The sequence below is a fragment of the Lolium rigidum genome, chromosome 4 (genome assembly GCF_022539505.1).
Source record: "Lolium rigidum isolate FL_2022 chromosome 4, APGP_CSIRO_Lrig_0.1, whole genome shotgun sequence".
In the NCBI taxonomy this organism is placed as follows: domain Eukaryota; kingdom Viridiplantae; phylum Streptophyta; class Magnoliopsida; order Poales; family Poaceae; genus Lolium; species Lolium rigidum.
Genome location: NC_061511.1, coordinates 10820937 through 10840826, shown reverse-complemented (window position 1 = coordinate 10840826; position 19890 = coordinate 10820937). Strand labels below are relative to the sequence as shown.

At 44.3% G+C, this 19890-nt stretch overlaps 1 protein-coding gene across 1 annotated transcript; it reads right to left on the bottom strand.

Annotated features, from left to right (window-relative positions):
- Positions 1-14235: 14235 nt before the first annotated feature.
- LOC124646678 lies at positions 14236-19278 on the bottom strand. The gene is made up of 10 exons (XM_047186764.1): positions 18810-19278; positions 18147-18266; positions 17925-18073; positions 17154-17423; positions 16945-17075; positions 16516-16633; positions 16343-16435; positions 16194-16271; positions 15941-16028; positions 14236-14312 (listed from the first exon to the last, which is right to left on the bottom strand). Exons 1-10 carry the CDS (start codon positions 19192-19194, stop codon positions 14236-14238), a joined length of 1509 nt encoding a protein of 502 aa, XP_047042720.1. The 5' UTR covers positions 19195-19278.
- Between the last annotated feature and the right edge of the window lie 612 nt (positions 19279-19890).

Below are 19890 nucleotides of genomic sequence, written 5' to 3'. Positions count from 1 at the left end.
TGGTTCTACTCACATCTCTTGCATTTGTTGTAGTTGTGTGAGTAGAGCCGGTTTTGATATGGGCTAGTAGCTTTGTGTTACTTGACCATATCAAATACAACCTCTTGTATACAACTTATTCTCGAATAAGTTGCGTACTTGTTTCTAATATTCATTATATAAACCCTCTTATTGTGGTTGTCATCAATTACCAAAATGGGGGAGATTGTAAGGGTATATTGCCCCTATGTGTGGTTTTGGTAATCAATGACAACCCCTATGGACTAATGTTTTCATTAAGTTTATATGAAGGAATATTCCATAGGTACTACTTGTACTCCATGTGTTGGATTCAAGTATGGATGCCATGAAGATAAAGATATACCTTGTGTATTGGCATCAAGATCATCGGTTTGAAGATAAATATGTGATATGATCAACAAGAAGAAATGAAGATGGAGTTCTTATGTGGAACTCAATATTAGCCATGATCTATCTTAAGTGAGTATGAGAAGATACAAGGTTGAGTCGTGCAAGTTCAAGATGAGCATCTCAAGTGGATCACATGCTTGAAGCTTGCCGTCCATTTGGTGACATTGGACATGTGAAGATGTGCATCAATGGAGCTTTCCCATCATAGTGTATGGGGGAGCATTTGTGAGTCTTCACAAAGCAACATTGGTCATGTGAGGCATTTCGGCTTGAGTGGAGCGTGAAGAGCTATCATCAAGATCAAGCGGGATGCGCAAGGCAAAGGTATGACCTCGCTAGGTTTTCCTTTTACCGGTCTCAAGGTGGTTGTTGGGAGACCGGATTATAGGATAGATAGCCGCACTATCAAGAGGGGCTTTCGGTTGGGTAACTTGATCACATCGTCTTAGGGAGCTCAACCCTTTGCATACTTTGCATATCCTTATTGCTTCTTGGTGTTTCTCTGTGTGAGGTTCTTGAGCTTGTTGCTAGCTTTACAACAAGCCCAAGTTCATCGAAAACGGAATCCGCATGCATCTTCTATTGCGTTTTCGAGTTTGGACGTCTTCACCGTTTCTTGACGGTGGGAGACCTCCTCTCTAAAATCATCTAAAAATATCCTGTGAGGAGTCTCCATATTTCCAGTTTTTGTTGGGGTTCTATTCGTCGTTATCTTTCCAACAAAATTGGTTTCATGTCATTCGGGGTTCGGGAGCAAAAGTTATTAAAGAAAAAGATAAAAGGGAAAAAGGAAAAAGAATAAAAAGAAAAAGAAAAAAAAGGGGAGGGGCAGCCGGTCGGCCGGCCGGCCTGCCGGGCCTGGCGCCGGCCCACCCGGTCACCGACCGGCCTGGTGACCGGTGCCATCCGGGCCGCGGCCAGAGGCCTTTTGGCCCATGACCGGCCTAAGGCCCGGTCGCCGACCGGCCCACCCGGCGGTGCCCCCGGCCGGACCGGCCTCCCGCCCGGATGGGCCTCACGCGCCCCCGCGCGGCCCACCTCCCCGCGCGCCCTGTTGCTCTGCGCCGCCCGTGCGCTGCTGCCGCCCCGCCCGGCCAGTGGGCCGGCCCGACCGGGCGCCCAGCTGGGCTGGTCAGCGCCAGCTCCGGTCGGCCGGCCTGCCAGCCGGCTGGGGCATCTTTTTTGCCCGTTTTTCTTCCCCTTTTCACTTGTTTTTTCCCCCAACGGTTATTTCTCTTCTTGGACTATAAATAGGTCTTCTTCCACCTTTAGACAAGTACTTCTTCCTATTCTCTCACCTCCATTGTTGCCATTTGAAGAACTTGCTCTCCCCCTTGATTCCTCCAACCATTCTTGCTCATATTTGAGGATTTGAGAGAGGAGATCTAGATCTACACTTCCACCAAACCGTTTCTTCTCTAAGTGAGGGAATCTCTTGGGATCTAGATCTTGGAGTCTTTGGTTGACTTTCCCCCTTGTTCTTCCTCTCCAATCTCATCCTAGCATTCGTTGCTTTGGTGGGATTTGAGTGTGAAGGACTTGAACACCTCCGGTGTTCTTGCTTTGCATCATTGCATAGTGTTGAGCTCTCCACCACGATTTGTTCGAGTGAGAGACCGTGAGCTTGTTACTCTTGGAGGGTGACCTCCTAGTTGGCTTGGTTGGTGTCCCGGTGATCTCTTCGTGAAGATTGTGAAGGGGCCCGGGCTTCTCCTTCGTGGAGCTTGTGAAGTGGTTGTGGAGCTTGCCATCTCCGGAGCGGAGGAAAAGCTAACCATAAGGAAAGGGCCATTATCCTTCGTGGGTGTGGTTCGGAGAATAGGGTGAGCCTTCGTGGCGCGGGGAATCCTTCGTGGGACCTCCACTCCTCCAAACGTGACGTACCTTGTTGCAAAGCAAGGGAACACGGGAATACATCCTCGTCTCCGCGTGCCTCGGTTATTTCTATACCCGAGCTCTCTTTCCTTGTGATAGCCATCGTGCTTGAAGTACATATATCTTGCTATCACTTGTGCTACATATATCTTGTGCCTATCTTGCTTAGCTCTAGTTGCCATTGTTACACTTAGTTGAGCTTAGCATATTTAGGGTTTGTGCTTGTAAACTAAACATTAGTTTAATTCCGCATTCTTACAAGACAAATCCGCAAGAGTTTGTAATTGCCTATTCACCCCCCCTCTAGGCGACATCTCGATCTTTCACCCACCACAAAACAGACGTGCTGAGATCCCTCGGTTGGAAGATCTCGAGGATTCGGAAGACGAGGGGGAAGACGAAGAAGACAGGTACCACCGTCCAAGGTGGTGCCCTGATGGTCTCAGCCATTCACAAAAGCGCAGGGTTCAGCGATTGCGCGGTCCGGAGGAAGCCGAAAGGTTATACCGCACACGGCGAGGAAGGCACGACCCGATCCGGCTGCGAAAGTTCAGCGAACCCTGGATGAGGAGGGACTGCCGCAAAGAAAAGAGTGGCGCCCCAAGCAAAGGAAAGCCGATGATGACACATCGGGCTGGCACAAACGTGGTGCTCGTTCGTCCGGCGAAGTGTAGGGCTCCACGGTTACACGATGCACTCGAGGTGGACGACGAGCAAACGCACCCGGCGTGATAAAGTCAGAAATTGGGCTGGTTTTGTCTACCGGCCTGAGCGAGTAGCAAAACTACATCAATAAGCAACGTGGCAAGGCTGATCCTTGCGATCGGCCCTCCAAATTGATGAAGGGACGTTACAAAACCTTCACCGAGCAAGCAACGTGGAGGCCGATTCCAGCAATCGGCCAAAATTATCCTCACCACCTATTTTGCCTGGGATCAACGTTTGACCCAACAGGGACTGCCTGAAGAGCCGATACCATCAATTCTCTTGACAGAATCGGCTCGGGGGGCACCTAGGTGGATAAAACATGAGGATATGAGATAGTACTATCAAATATGGGGGCCGATACACAAATCGGCCTAAAAAATTCAAAAAAATTTGAGCACAGCCGATGCGACGGACATCGACTTAAGGATATGAAAGCCGATGCGGGGCTATCGACTCAAGGGATACAAGAGTTCTAACCGGAGGGTCACCATGGCGGGGAGGAACCGATCCGATCGGCAAGGCGCAAGGAATGTGCTAAGGAAACTCGGGGGCAGCTCACCTTGAAGGTTCGCTCGTTTTTAAAAGACCGATTCGGTTAGAATCGGTTGATTTTCTAGCGTTACAGACTTCGAGGCTAATGATGACTCTGTTTAAAGAGCCAATGGAGATATCGTCGGCTGATTTTCCGTTGCCACCTTCTTCACGAAGTGATGAGCGATCACTAAAGAGGGTCGTTGAAGCGGCGGAAGGAATTTAGGGGCTCTCCTGAAGATCCCACATTATCTACCAGTTGGATCATGCTTTGTTATCGGTTCATTGAGAAGCGGTTCGGAGAAATCGGCAGTATCAAATTAGGGAAGCTTCTCCATTAATAAACAGGATTTCTTACAAAGGAAGGGCCGATTACTTAAAGAAAGGAGAACAAAAGAAAGGGTCTATTGACCCATCTGCTACTGCTAGGCCTATGCTAGTAGATCCTGAACTACGGGCCGTCACTGCCTTCATCATCATCCTCGGAACCCTCATCGGCGCCGCTACCGGCGGGCTCCTCATCGCTGCTCCCGTAGCCCTCTGCAGGGGCTTCATCCTCCTCTTCATCAGCACTGTCGTCGTCGTCCCACCACATGCGGAGGCGTTTCGCTGGTGGGTAACCTTCGAGGGAGTCATCGTCGGCGTCTTCCTTTTCTTCCTCTTCCTCGTCGGAGGAAGAGCTCCCTTCCCAGGGGAAGAGGTCGTCATCGCTTGGTGTTTCCAGTTCCCCGTCGACAAGGAACTGAAGGTCTTCTTCCCCATCAGTGAGGGGTTCATCATCTTCCGACTCGTTGGAAGAGTCCCAGTCCCGCGCGTCCCAATACTCCGGGGCGCGGGCTTCGTAGATGGCCATCAGATCGACTTCCCGCTCGAGTTCGGCCGGAGGAGGAGGACCGGAGAGACAGGCCAGAGGAAGCGGAGGAAGAGGAGGAATCCATGGGGACTGAGGAGGGTTGTTCGGTTTGCCGATGGCTGCTGTGGAGTAGGGAGATGAAGAGAGGAACCCTAGGATGTGGTCGAATAAAAGGGGGAACGGCGATTTAATGCCTAGCAGTTCCCGAGGACCTGGTGCTAGAACCGTCGAGTCGTACAGAGAAGGCGAGGAGGCAAGACGCCATCATGAAGAAAACTGCGACGATTTTGCCACGGCATGGCCCTTCGAAGAATGCAGATGGTTTTGCAATTATCATTATCAAAACCAGGGGGCATGTGTTATCACCGAGAATTTGACCAAGCCAGAGGTGGGCCGCGATCAAGATGGACTTGAAGATATGTACATCAGGAAATAGGTGAATCGGCCTTTATTGCGCAGAGTTTGGGCTAGTTAGCCCGTGTATCTTTATATAGTAGGCTACGTAGAAGTTAGAGTTTATCTCGTGCACGGTTTGGTGCACGTCCACATTAGAAAGTCCGCTGGACTATAAATATGTATCTAGGGTTTATGGAATAAACAACAACCAACGTTCAACACAAACCAATCTCGGCGCATCGCCAACTCCTTCGTCTCGAGGGTTCCTCCGGTAAGCACCATGCTGCCTAGATCGCATCTCGCGATCTAGGCGACACGAGCCTGCCTAGTTGTTCATGCGTTGCTCGTGTCGAAGCCTTTTTGATGGCGAGCAACGTAGTTATCATAGATGCGTTAGGGTTAGCATTGTTCTTAGGATCATATGCTTTCGTAGTGCAACCCTTGCGCATCTAGCCGTCCTTGTACCTCATCGTGGGTGCAGGGACGGCACCCCGCTTGATCATCGTTTAGTAGATCCGATCCGTTACGGTCGCTCCTTGATTCATCAAGGATTAGTTTAATATCTGCAATAGTTAGGCCTTACAAAGGGTTGGAGGATCCAGCGGCATGCAGGGTGTAGTTTGCTGCCCCTAGACGGGACGTTCCGAGGATCAACCTAGTGTTGGTTTTTAGGCCTTGTCTAGGGCTGGCTTACGATCACCGTGCGTGAGCGCGAGGCCCAATCGTGAGTAGGATGATCCGATTATGCGGTGAAAACCCCAGATCGTTGTGGATCTCATACGCTTTATCTTGATCAAGCAGGACCACCATATATTCGGCCACCTTGGACGAATCATGGGTGGATCGGCTCCATGAGCCGATTCACAGGACAACCTGAGAGCCGATCGAGGCTCGTATTTAACGTGTACGTGTGTGCCCTGCAGGAAACTAAGCGAGGCATCATCCCCACCTTCCTGACCAGGTATAGGTCAGGTGGCACGCCCTTGCAATTTGCATCGGCGCGCGACCAGGAGGCTTTGCGGGCCGTCGCTCTGAGGGACTGGGGCCAGCCGCAGCCCTAGTTGTTCCCGGCTCTACGGTGTTGACCAGTCACTGCCCGCCAGTGGGTTTCTGACGTCAACAGGAATGAAGGCAACAAGTGGCAGTTTGTAGAATAGCATCCCAACAACTTTTCCACTAAGGTCCAGCAATGCTCCTCCGGTTCCACACTACATGCAGAATGTCACTTGAGACTTTGTAATTAGAACTCAAATAAAATTTAGCCAAAGAAGAAAAGATGATTAACCTCGGGGATTGGACCGTGGACGAATTGGTAGTGATTGTGTTGGTGTTCACACGGATCTACAAGTTGCACCTTATCTCGCTTATAGATCAGATTCAAATCAGTATCTCTAGCCAATAGAAATACATCCTGATCAAACTCCACATTAGATTCCAATGACAATGTCTGCAACTGACTAGCTTGAGGAATCCCAAAGTACGCTATCTCATAGTGCTTGCTGAAGTACATCAGCCGACACTCCACGACTGAGCCATCCAACATATGGACATTGACCTGAAAAGAAGGTAACTAAAAAAGTTATATCCAAGAGTTGCGTTAAGAATTTACAAGTTAATAACTCTAAGAGAGATATTCAGAAGACTCCAAGTGTCTTTGTTTTGTTTATCTTACTCAAACATGTTGGGATGATACAAATATTTAGCAATAAATCTCATAAGTGATTTTCAGACTTTTTTTGTTTGTTTGTTCGAAACTGATGGCCATAGTCTTTAGTTTCAAATGGCAAGTTTTCATAATTTCTAGGAGCTGTACTTGTCTCGGAATCTTGATGTTCACGAATCACATGCATGATGGAAGCTTGTGCATTCTGAGATCATCCTTATGCTATAGTTAATGATATGATTGGAATAAGAAGATATTAGTTATCTTGATAAAGTAAAGTGAACCCATTAGTTCTTTTGTCTAAGATGGCTGTCTGAGAGAAGAGATGAAGAGAACATGAACACCTTCAAAGGATTATCTCTCATTGTTATGCAATACCACAAGCATTGTATGGTACCATACAGATATTCAGAAATGCTTTTGTTTGACCCTATTTGCCGTTTTTGCCTCAGGCTTTATAATGAAGGGGCTCATCTGTTCTTCAGGTGCAACTTGCAAGGAAGATAGAGATTTCTGGAAGGAGCTTCTCCTAGAATATATTAGAGTAGAGCTGATTGCTTGTGCATCTCCTTTATTAGTTCTGGAACACATATGGAGCCCTAATGCTAAAGTGGGCCTAAGACACTTGTGTTTGTGAGCAAGAATCCGGAAAGGCTCTGAAGTGTGCGGTAGCATGCTCTGTTTATTCACAGATATGTAGTATCATCTGTATAAAGCCAACTAAGCAACCTGTGTGGATATTACAGTTGTGTGGGTCACATACTCAAACTGAATATCGACCACTACTTCTTACATTCTGGTGGCAGTGGAGGCAGGGGTGCAGTCTTATGGGATGAATCCAGCGAACTGTTTATGGCAGCAACAGGACATCATTCAGCTATATGCCTTTTATGAGGGGAGGCTTCAGCTTTGAGCAAAGGGGCTCAAAATCCTTTCCGATAATCAGTGTTTCTCGACTTGCTCTAGAGATGAACACAACAAATCTTCTTGATTCTAATGAAGATGATGTGGTGTATGCTGGATAAATGATGCCATGTCTGTTGGTCTTTGATCTTATCGTGCATAGATTTTTTCATGTTTAAACCGGTTCAGATGTGAAAATGAAACTACATATGAATCATTTATTCTACTGAGTATATTGTTCTACTGTCTCACCTATACAGTTTTGCTGCTCTTTTTTCAAGAGAAAACTTCACTACTCAAAGCAAGAAAAATTAGCAACAAAATAGCCCATACAAAAAGCCTATCTCACGAACCTGATACCAACGGGCGCTGCAAAGCGCACCTACCACACTAGTAACTTCTTATGAATAGATAAAACTCAATAATCTTGAAATCACTTATATTAGAGTGGGAGGAAGGGAAAATAAACAAGGTGCAAGGTTTGTTTAAAGACTTTGCCTTTGCCTCAGGATCATATTCCTTGTTTTTCCAATCATCTAGAGGTTTCTTGCTGCAGATGATCCATGCCGAGGTGAGAATGACAGCAGAGTTCTTAACTGCATCTACCTCAACGACGATTCCTGTGCACTGGTTCATCACCTTGCCATCTGCGCATGTTATAGATCATGCTTAGCAATAGCAACAAGAAAATCAAGTACGTAACAGGCTAAGAAGGGTACCCTGGTAGGACGAAAGGGTAAGAACTGATTTGGCATAAGTTATAATAGCCTCCGTGTCCTTGAGATTGTAGCGCTCGGTGATACTGGACCGCCCGCTTGTTAACAACCGCTCATGACGAGCTAGAAAAAATGATGCCGGCATTATCCACCATGAGAACCATATAGGAAGTAGATCAAGTTTGATAGCGAAAATCCTAATTTAACTGACCAAAGGCCATAGCACGTCACTAAATAGCAAGCTTGTCAATATCGTCAAATATCCAGATACGTATCGTAGTACCTTATGATTTTAGGATCCTACGTACCGCGATACATATCGTGGTATCTATCTCTAGTTTCCTGATACAAATTCGACACCATATGATCACACGTTTCAGCTAAACAAACATAAGCCACATCGGCACACAGCAGCCTGACAAGAGTAAGAACAATGTTGGGGTGAACTTGGTATATCATAGCACGTCCTCCCATTAGTTTCAGCGAGATGAGACTAAGAAAGGAATTTTGTACATGAACGAAAACAGCCAACAAGTCATTCGTCTATGTGGGCTTTAAAGTATCTTTTTTCTTATAGGTTAAACATCGGTAAATATTCAATATAAATGCAGAATTAAATGGTCGACTTTTGCGAAGGATACAGAATGAGCTCAAAATTTAAATTCATTCATAATTAATTTTAAATGCATTTGAGATATTGTTTTAATGTATAAATGTATTGTATTAAATAAAGCTAAAAAATCTCATGGTGTCATGATACTCCTGTACCGCTGACAAGAAAAAGATATCACTACCTAGTATGCCGTGAGAACCTTGCTAAGTAGTGGGTCAATGGGTCAATCAAAGACAATAAAAAATGCCAGCCGATGAAGAGAATTACCCATTTTTGCATCGTATTTCTCCACATCATTGTAGTATTTGTGCACGGCAGCCTTGTCACTGGTGAAGAAGTAGGACACGGAACCATCTTCATCTGTAAGGGGCACCACGGGAGCCTTGGGCTCGCGAAGTGGAGAGCTGTAGGCAGAGGAGTCAGAACCAGAGCTCGCCGAATCCCTAGAATCGGTGAACCTCTTCCTCTTCCTCCGCCTTGCCGACCCAGAGTCCGATTCAGATGTTTCCTCCTTGCTCCGACGCGCTGGCGAAGCAAGGGGCTTCCCTGGGTCGGACGGCGGCCCTGGAGGGGATTTGGCCGGATCATCTTCGCTGGCAGCTCCTCCACGGGTTGGATTGGACTCCGGTCCCCTCGATCCCGCCTTCATCCCGCCGACCGGTTTTGAACAATTCAACCGCAACTCTCGCCGCTCGCGGGCAACAACACCGGCCACGACCATCGTGAGCCCATAATTTAGCTGATCCGGGTGGTGTTATTACGCTGGCACGATTTGGTTCCAGATTTTGTAAAGGGCTCCTTTATTCCTAGGATTTGTATAGAAATTATGTACGGAGAATTTAAATTTTATGAGATCTTTTCTACACTAGTTGTTTTGATTTATAAGAATATATTCTATATAAATAATCATACAGAAATCGTGTAGTGCAAATTATATAGGAAAAAAATAACATGATGTTTAATTGACGTGGATTGTACCAACGTTGTGCAGTGTTTGGCGTTGATTAAACATGATCGAAGGTAGTACCACACAATTACGAATAACATTACACTCATGATAATAAAGGATTTGGGCCAAATTACATCTACTATTACTAATCATCCACTTGGAATTTTTTTAATAACAATTTGTGTTTGATCGAATACGTTGTTGCTAAAATAAGGGCAAAACTATCACGGCAAATTCTCTCCCTAGTTGTAGCATTACTCTGATGTGCCTGATCTGATGGGGAGGTAGGTTGGTACTACTTGGGGAAAATTTGCTACAGGACACCGTTATTTTACGTCGTTTGCTAAAACACACCGCTCGATTGTGCCTTTGCCAGGTACCATTATAATTTTGTGGCACATTTGCCAGAACACACCACCTGTCAGCGTTATCCTGATGATAGGGGAAAGTCGTCTACCTCCGCAACTATCTTTGTAAAACTAGAAATCTCGTCAGCCGATCCATACAACATACATCATACCCCGTCCACGCAGCAAAATGTTGTACTATTGTAGACCGATTGCACCATTTCATCCATTGGTTGGTTCAAAACTATCCAAAAAAAAGTCGCAGCATTTCAAAACACCAATGCAGCAAAAAAAAACGAATATGTATCATATCCCTACCGGTCACTGGAAACCCCCACATGTCACACAAATTTCTGAGATAAAAATCAGCACATGTACGTATCATGGAGGACAATGTTTGCAGAGGTTCAAGGAAACATTTGCGGCAGGAGTACAATAATCGTTGCATCATCTCGTTTGTGTGTGCAGCAAAATACATACACACACACATTTGCAACATGTGAAAACACCATGGTGGCATATTCGCGAAAAAACTAACCTTGTGTTGGAGCTTCAACTTAGCCGGGCAGGGCTTGATGATGATGAATCCGATTCGCTAGACCAGCCTTGACATTCCCCTCGACTTACCATCTCCCATGAGCTTGCTCTAATACAAATCTACACCTTAGGTCAACCATGGACGCATTCCCCATGGCTCAATTTGGACAGGAGGAGAAGGACTAGCAACATAAGAGGAGAGGAACTAGCGAAGGATGAGGTTCTTGTTAGGCAAGGAGCTAACTGGGAACGTTGGCACACCATCGAGACTACAACACGAGACGCGAGTCACACCCAGATGACGGATCGCCCAGGTGAACCATAGTCTTGCCTAATTCATTATTAGTTAGGAATGCACCTTTTGGCATGACCCTAGGGCCAACAGGGTCAACTACAAATTTATCGCCCCTCCATCTTTGCCCTCTCCAAGAATAAGAATTGTCGTGTCCGCAACGTAACTATGGATGATGATTGGGCCTTTAGTCCTTCACCTACCAACGACAACTCGACTAATCCACTACCGACTCTATTGTGTGAAGCTTACTACCTCCGGGTCCCACTCCTCAGCCTCGGCCCATAAGGCCCACTTCGCTGGCACCATTTGGTCACAAATGAACATCTCTGTTTGGAAGAATTGGGCCCCTCCCAAATGCAAGCTATTCTTGTGCCTTATCATTCAAAATCGAGTTTGGACAACCGAACGTCTACAACGCCGAGAGGATGGCCAAATTGTGGGAATTGTCCTCTTTGCAATCATTCTATTGAATTGGCCTTCTTTTCCGTTGTTGCTACTGTATTTAGGATTTCAAACATTATCAATGAATAGAATTTTTTTTCCTACAATAACACTATTCATCCATTTTGTTGAAACGAATTGAGAAAAAGAAAAATGCATGATAAGGCACAAGATCTCCATTTGATATTTTTTTCACAAAAAAATCACAAAAACACTGGAATTCTGCCAATATGACCATGTTTATTGAAGATCTTATATTTTTTCTTATTCATGTTGGCAGAATTCCAGTGTTTTTCAATCCTTTGTTTTGTTTTGAATGTACATTCCAATCATATGTTTATGTTTTTAGTATCCTACGACCCAAACAGATCATGTGCACATCTGCCTTAATTTTCTTTCGCTGAAATACAAGATAATGTGCTTTTATAACCCTGCGAACCAAACAAATCCCGTTCACATCTGCCTTCATTTGCTTTGGCAACATACGTTAAACCATGCGGGTATTGGTAGAGAGGCCTGGTCGTAGAAACCAAAGTTCGTGTTTTTTTTTTTTTTGAGGGAAACCAACAATCGTCTTGGTCTTCATAGCGACTTTTTACTCACTAACATGCGGGTGTGTGCCTTCCGGGATCCAGATTGCTGTTGGGATACAAATCAAAAGCATCTCTTCAATTTGTCTTTCTGCTACGGAAGTTGGGGAAATGATTTGGAATCCCTAACCTCAAGCTTTTCAGCCTGAACAACACAGCACCATCGCAATTGCTAACATCAAGACACATCTCAATGTTGAGTCACGACAGTCAAGTATACATCGAAGTTGTCACTGCTATCATCCCCCATCCGACAAACGCATTCACAGTGCATGTAAAATGAAGGAACATATCAATCTACTCGCACTCAAGTATGCAATAGAAAGGGAGCGGTACATGATCAAGCAGGAGAAATTAGCCCGCACTTCAGATTTTGTCAAAATCAGCATAGACGTCTTAGCCTGAACAAAAACAACGGTCACCATGCATAAGACTAATGAGTGGGTCAGTACGTTTTTAGCATGCCATAGTTTTGTACCATCATGATCATAGTAATATTTAGCGCAGGTTTGTAGCACGGTAAGAGTTATCCGGGACAGATAAAAATCAATCAGATCGGCCAGGGAAGCTGGAGAGAATCTGTTCTCCCGGCACCTGCAATGTAGCATGCCCCTGTAGTCAAGTCTACTGCTGCAAGAAAGATCACAGCTATGAGTATATGACACAACTTAGAATGAACAGCAGTAAAACAAAGAAACGAACAAACTAAATAAATAAAACTTGTAAAGGTAGAAAAGGACATCACAAGACCTAAACTATATTGGTGCTATTAATACTTAGTTGGCTAGTTATTTTCTGGCGGAATGAGTAAGGAAAACATAGGAGGAAGAATTTAGGTGGCTTGCAAATTACGGAAATGAAATATCTTAACTTTGCTTGTTCTGGGTTCATAGATAGAATGAAGACGGTAATAAAATCTGTAAGTAAATTTTGGATTGGAAATATGATACTCATAGCCCTAATATTTTTCACTGCTCAGATTGTCAAGTTACAAAACTGGGTTATGAGTGGCTGGAAAGAGATGGAAGAAAAAAAAAATCTTGTGCTGACACTTGGACTGGGCCATGCAACTTGCCTCCACATTTCTGGGGCCTGATTTTACTTAGGTATGGCGTATGTTTTGATTGGGAAAATAATTGCCTAACAGGTAAGGTAACCAGTGAGCAAAGGAAACACAGGTACCACTCAACTAGATCGGGACTTATGTATCAGAGGAGGGTTTTTTCTTTCTCAAACAAGCGCCCAAATGTGTTGTCTGCATTAGAAGGAAAACGCCAAGATGACGTAGAAGTGTTACAAAATACCAGCAATAAAAAAAGAAAAAACTTAAGCTAGTCAATCCTAAAAACAATGAAAGGACAGGAGCAGGGAAAGCAAAGCCCTATGTCTACAGCTAGATTTTCTTCTGGCCTGGGAATTACAAACATGAAAGATTTCAACCTTTGCTTGTTGGCATCTTGGGTTCATTGATACAACGAATCAGGTAATAAATCTGGAAGCAGGATGTGGATTATAAATATGATACTCATAGCCCTAATAACTGTTACGACCCACATCTAACTTGACCCTTTTCAGAAAGGGCTTATGGGGCCTGTCAAGCTGCAAAGTTGGGTTTATAAGTGGCAGTTTGGAAATGGAAGGAAGAAACAATTGTTGTGTTGTTACTTGGACTGGGCTCTTAGGATGTGCTTGGCTTGAGATCAACAAAGGGATGGGGTGGAGCCGAGCCAGTTTATGGGTTGGTCAAAAGTTTGAACACGGATGGGGTGAACTCATTTTGATGAGTGGATAGGGTGTTGTGCGAGATCACCAATTCTACATGTAATATTTCGGCAATAGAAAAAGATAAATCACTCCATCCAAACCAAATTGTAACAAAAAAAAATCTTCAGTAATAGTGTGAGTTAGCATCCACAACACTAAAATGAAGTACTCCATCTGTTCACTAATGTAAGAGCGTTTAGATATTTTAAAGCGGACTAGATACATACCAAAATGAGTGGATTTACACACTAAAAGTAGACTAGATACGGATCAAAATGGGTGAATATACAAAAAGCTAAAAGGCCTTACATTAGTGAATTGAGAGAGTAACAATTAGCAATATAGCAAGTATTACAAGTTTTGTTTTCAAAACCAGATGCATACATGCTGACCACAATAACAGAATCCAGAACAGCTTGCAATTGTAGTACTAGGGCATGATCCAGAATCCAGAACAGTACCATAAAAAACTAACACTATATAGCAAATTCCATTCAAAAGATACCAACACTACATCTACTTCCTTACTTCAGGGGCAGTGATCCATTCTTCAGAGTATACAGCAAAAATCCTAGGTAGCGTCTAGCTAAATATCTGATGACCATTACAAAGAAGTCATGGATAGAGATCACCTCCACATTCTTCATGGCTTTGCTTCACATGCAGCTGCTGCGGGACCTTCCTCTCCCGTGTTTCCTTCTGCCTTAGCATCTTCATCGTCTGCATTTTAAGAAACATGAAGTTAGTTCAGCACATTCCTGTCAATATATCCATTTTTCGTTTGACATCACAGTCGAATATCCAAGATTTGTGTTAAAATTTTCAAATGTTTGGAATGGTATGCCAGGCTGTAGTTGTTACAGACACTAGGAAGATGGATGCAGTGATGGCGACTGGTAAGAAGACCACAAAGTCATAATGCTGGAGATGGTCACGTGTTTGGCAAGGACTTACAGCAGAAAGGAGGATCCGTAGAACAACATAGGATTATAGATATCCCGTTAAGTTCCCAACAGAGACAAATCACAAAACATACATAGATTGACTCAGACTTTGAACAGCACTAGAACCTTGCCATCACATACACAACACTGGAACCCAATAACCATGACATAAGCAGATTAGCATAGACAAGAAAACATGAGATCTACAACCATAGCGTAGGAGACAAAGCTCTACCAAATAGTCCTGGTGTATTAGGGTATATATCTCGCAATTTTGGAGGGCAAAATCAGATAAATCGTAGGGGGAAGGGACGGCCCCTGGCTCCAGCCTTTGCTACCAATGGCTTGGTTTTCCTCGTCCGAGCTAAGGTCAGCCGCCATCTTCCATAACCGAGCTGACCAGGGTCAGGTCTATCCCTACAATCCCCTAAAAGAAGCTGATGGATGAACCAATTGAGCCAACCAGGGACAAAGCTGCCCCCTGGGACTGTTCTTGTTGCATAATTCTTCAAACTGGTTCAGGTCCATCCATACAATCCCTTTACATTATGAACAAATATATCAATCTGTTTCTGGAATCTGATCGTTTGAAATGGGATCTGAATAGTAAAGCTAAGTTGTCTGAAAAATCCTTATATAAACTACAACCTCTGTTTGACTTATAAAAAGGAAGGGAGGGAGCAGTTAACTTTGGGGGAATTACGCCCCTATGTACCCCTGCAGTTTGACATTTAGCCTTCCCTCCTCGCATAAATGTATTTCTTCAGCTTTTCAGAAACAAAACTGTTCTGACTAGGGTTGACCTAGGGAAACACCAACTGCTGAATGATAAGACTTTTTAAAGTGAGGTGGCCGACATGGCTGGGATCAAGTCTAATATTTTTATATTGAATACTAGCCACATTTTTTATTAGGTGGCTAAATGATGCTTGCTGGATGAGCAAAACAGACAGACATCTGAATATTGCTACGACTGACTTTTTGGAGCCATGGAAGTCAAGGAATTATATTTTTTTTCAGCGAGTGACATGGATGGATCTAGCCTACCCCAACTTGCTTGGGACAAAATATTTTGGTTTTGTTGTTGTGGTTGATGATGAAGAGTTACATGGATGAATCTAAGGATACTATGAAGACAGCTGGGACTTCCCATTGATGGCCAGGGATGTACATGAAGAGCTGGAGCTTTATTGCTTCATTATCCACCTGGATACCAAGGTGCCAAAGTTTTTTGCGCCTTGCATCAATATCATGGATCCTAGACTGATCCATGAGCTCGTCAATAATGAAGTGGGGCTATTTTTGCATATTGCCTCGTGTACTAAGAATTTTTATTGCAAATAAATAAATTCAAACAGGGCATGGTGATACGATCTATAATAAGATAAAGGAGGTATGCATTACCTGAGTGAAATACTTCAAGATGATCTGACAACTCTACTCTTAATGTGATGAATCTCTGTATACGTTTGCGCACATGAAATACACCGATCTACGAAGCCAAAAGGAGTAATATTTTTATTTGATATCTATAAGTGATGATAACTTGTAAGAGACAAAAAGAAAATTTATACTCCATATAAGATCAACAAAAGGTTAGTTTCAAATGAAATGCACAAGTGGTTTGGGAATTTTCTGGATGTGGATAGAAACAGACCTCAACCTCAACTTTAGAGCTGAGATCATTGCTTTTCTCAAGATGCTCCTCAGCAACACCCAACAACACATGTTCCAGCTGAAATGAACAGGTAAAACCAAGTAAAATAAAATGTCACAGATCTATACATATAAGGACTAGAATTTTACCTGAACAATACTTGAAACACGCTCTTTTTGGCATGAAAAGATAATATCCCCTGCCCTAATGCCAAGCTTCTCAGCATCACATTTCGCTGAAATCTGGAAACAATATGCAAGAGTTACATCTTGGTTACAGCATAACATATTCTTAGATAAAGGGCTAAATCAGATAGGTGTACCTCTCCAACAATGAGACCAGAGGAAATACTGAATTTACGTGACATCAACTCAATACGGGGAATATCTAGAAATGCTAATGTCCTTAGCTTCAAGCCAAGATGGGGTCGAGCAAGTTGCCTACATACAATAGTCATTAAATTGTTGAGTTCAGTTGAAAAATGTGATTACAACATATGAATTTACTATTTATCCCCAGTGCAAAATGGAGCACAAAAAAGTGCGATGTCACAACATTTATTTCTTTACCTTTCTACATTATTTCATCTAAACAAGATACTCACATTATGACTAATTACTTAGTTACACTACAATATTTGCTATATTAAGATATTTAATGCACACATAAATAGAGCATTACAAAAGATTGCAAAAGCATCAAATTTCCAATCACTTCAATACTAAATCAAGCTTAGTAAAATAACGCTTACCTAAAATGTTGCCACATGGTTGAACATTTAAGAATAAGAGAGCTTGGAATGAAGGCAACAAGAGGCAATTTGTAGAATAGCATCCCTACAATTTTTCCACCAGCATCCAGCACTCCACCTCCAGTTCCACACTGCATGCAGAATGACACATGAGATTTGGTAATTGAAATTTAAATAAAATTAGGCTGAAGAGAAAAGATGACTATAACCTGAGGAATTGGACCGTTGAGGAATTGATAGTGATTTTGCTGATGTTCACAAGGATCTACAAGTTGCACCTTGTCTCGCTTATAAATCAGATTCAAATTTGTATCTCTAGCCAATAGAAATACATCCTGGCCTAACTCCACATTACGTTCCAATGACAAAGCCTTCAATGAAATATCCCCACTAATCTCAAAGAAGGCTATTTCATAGTGCTCGCTGAAGAACATCAAACGACACTCTAAAGTTGAGTCATCCAACATATGAACATTAACCTGAAAAAAATTAACTAAAAGAGTTGAATATCCAAGAGTCCTGTTCAGAATTTATATGTAGGAACTCGAAAAGTGGTGTTCAAAAGACTCCAAGAGTAAAATAGACCAGGTCAAACATTTGCCAACAATAGACAAAAGAGGTAGTCAGAAATATTTTCCTTTTTTAGTTTGAAACTAATGGTCAGAGGGTCTTAGTTTCAAATGGTCTTTTTTACACAATTCATAAAACATAGGCAGATTAACTCAGACTTTGATTAGCTCAAAGCAAATACTATTAAGACAATAGCATTTCCCAGCTAACAATTAGCACACCACAATAGAACCCATCATCATGTCATAAGAAAATACAACTTGAGTGGCATATAGACGTCAAAAGGTGTTGATTTTCCATTAGATCATATCCCACAACTCATTGACATAAGTGCATTGCTATTGTGGGTTTATATGTAATCTGAACAACGATGCTATGACTTAATTGCATGATTTGTTTTAAAAATTTACCTTTGCCTCAGTAGCGTACTCCTTTTTTGTCCAATCATCCAAAGGTTTCTTGGTGCAGAAAAGCCATGCTGAGGTGAGAATGATAGCAGAGTTCTTAAATGCATCTATCTCAACGACAATCCCTGTGCACTGGTTTATCATCTTGCCATCTGCTCATGTTACAGAGCATGCTTAGAAATAGCAACAATAAAACCAGGTTAGGCTAAAGACTAAGAAGAGTACCCAGGTAGGCTGAAAGGCTTAGAACCGATTCAGCACACTTTAGAACAGACTCTGTCTCCTTGACAGTGCGGCGCTCTGTGACACTGGACGGTGCAAGTGTTAACATCCGCTTGTGACGATCTAGAAAAAAAAAAATCCATATCCATGAGAGCAATACAAGAACTTGGCAAGAAAGAGTGTCACTCAATATACATATGCCCAGTTTTCTCAAAATCAAAGTAGTCCAAACCACATTATTTCAATGTTTGGGAAATGGATACTACAGTTTTCTAAATCTCAGTTTTGTATTGTTTCAGTGAAAATGATAAGGCGTTTGGCAGCGTTGTATTTAGTTGTTGCATTAGACATTCACCATCGTAGGTTCAACCAACATATGAATCCAGTTGCTTGTCAATTCTGCTGGTCAGTTAGGCATCTAGCTTCTAGTTTTAAGACACACTCTCATGCGCTTACGGGAGGAAGAACGAATGCAATGAAAGGGAAATCAGCCGGAGAAACGAAAGGTGATCATCTGTGAGTTGCTGCAGTCCAGCGGATCAACACAAGCCAGTAATGTCTAGAATCATCAACACATAAAAACCTCAAAGTTTTCAAAACCATAGTGTAATTGTGGTATTCTCTAGCTAATTAAAAAAAATACTGAGCAGACAAAGACACTCTTACCCCTTTTCTTGATGTATTTCTGCATATCATCATGGTATTTGTCCATGACGTCTTGGTCGTCAGTGAAGCCGTAGAGCACGGTGCCATCTTCCTTTGTGCAGATGGGCATCAGGGGGGCCTTGGGTCTGCGGAATGGAGAGCCAGAGGAGTCGGAACCAGAGCCCGCCGAATCCCTGTCCCTAGGCTCGGTGACCCTCTTCCTCTTCGTCCCCCTTGCCGACCTTTCCGGCGCCGACCCAGAGTCCGATTCAGACATTTCCTCCATGCTCCGACGCAGTGGCGACCCTGAGTCGGACGGCAGGCGTGAAGGTGATCTGGTAGTGCTCTCCGGAGCAACTTCGCCGAAGAGTAGATTGGACCCTTGCCCCCTCGATTCCGTCATCATCCCGGCGACGGGGCTAGGGATTTCTCCGCCGTCTCTTCGGAGCGCTCGATCTGGTGCGACGACGGAGCAAACCCTTGGCCTAGGGCGGGGAGCCGGGGACAGGCGAGGTAACGGCGAACGAAGTGGAAGGGTGCGAAGAGGCCCGCGATCGCTAGAGAAGGAAGCACCCTTTTTCTTAGGGCATCTCCAATGCGGGCGCCCCGAGCTTCCGGATGGATTCAGACAAAAACACGGCCCAACGCAACGATGAACTGCAAATGCGGATGGCCGCTGTGTCCGGAACGACGCAAATCCGGCCCAAATTTGGGCTAGGTTTGCGTGGCCATGGATGGCAGGCGGCATCCGGTCGCGTTTGGCCGCTGGGCTGCTCGTCTCCCTTGGGCCCACATGTCGGTGACCGGGGAGGCTTATTAAATGTGGACGGGGGGATCTGTCCCTCCAGTCCACTCCCCGAGCGCAACCGCCGTCATGGCCCCGAAGCGACGGTTCGCTCCCGGAGCCAACGACGAGGAGGCCAGCAGCAGCCGCCGTCCTCCGCCGGCGCTGCGGGCCGGAGGAAACCGCGGCGGCCTCCACATCGGAGAGGCCGCCCGCGGCGGCGTGGCATTGGCGCAACCGGCGCCGCTGCTGCTGCAGCCCAAGCCGGAGTCCTCGGAGGAGGACCCCGACCTCCGCGCCGCTCTGATGATATCGGCG

Bases quoted from the DNA above. Each gene is read 5' to 3' on its own strand.
- LOC124646678 (XM_047186764.1), bottom strand. From the start codon at position 19,194: ATGATGACGGAATCGAGGGGGCAAGGGTCCAATCTACTCTTCGGCGAA. The intron at 17,076-17,153 runs GTTATAGTCATC...TTCTGCATGCAG, and splicing joins TCAACGGTCCAATTCCTCAG to TGTGGAACTGGAGGTGGAGT. The intron at 16,029-16,193 runs GTCTGTTTCTAT...TTGGCTTCGTAG, and splicing joins GCTCTAAAGTTGAGGTTGAG to ATCGGTGTATTTCATGTGCG.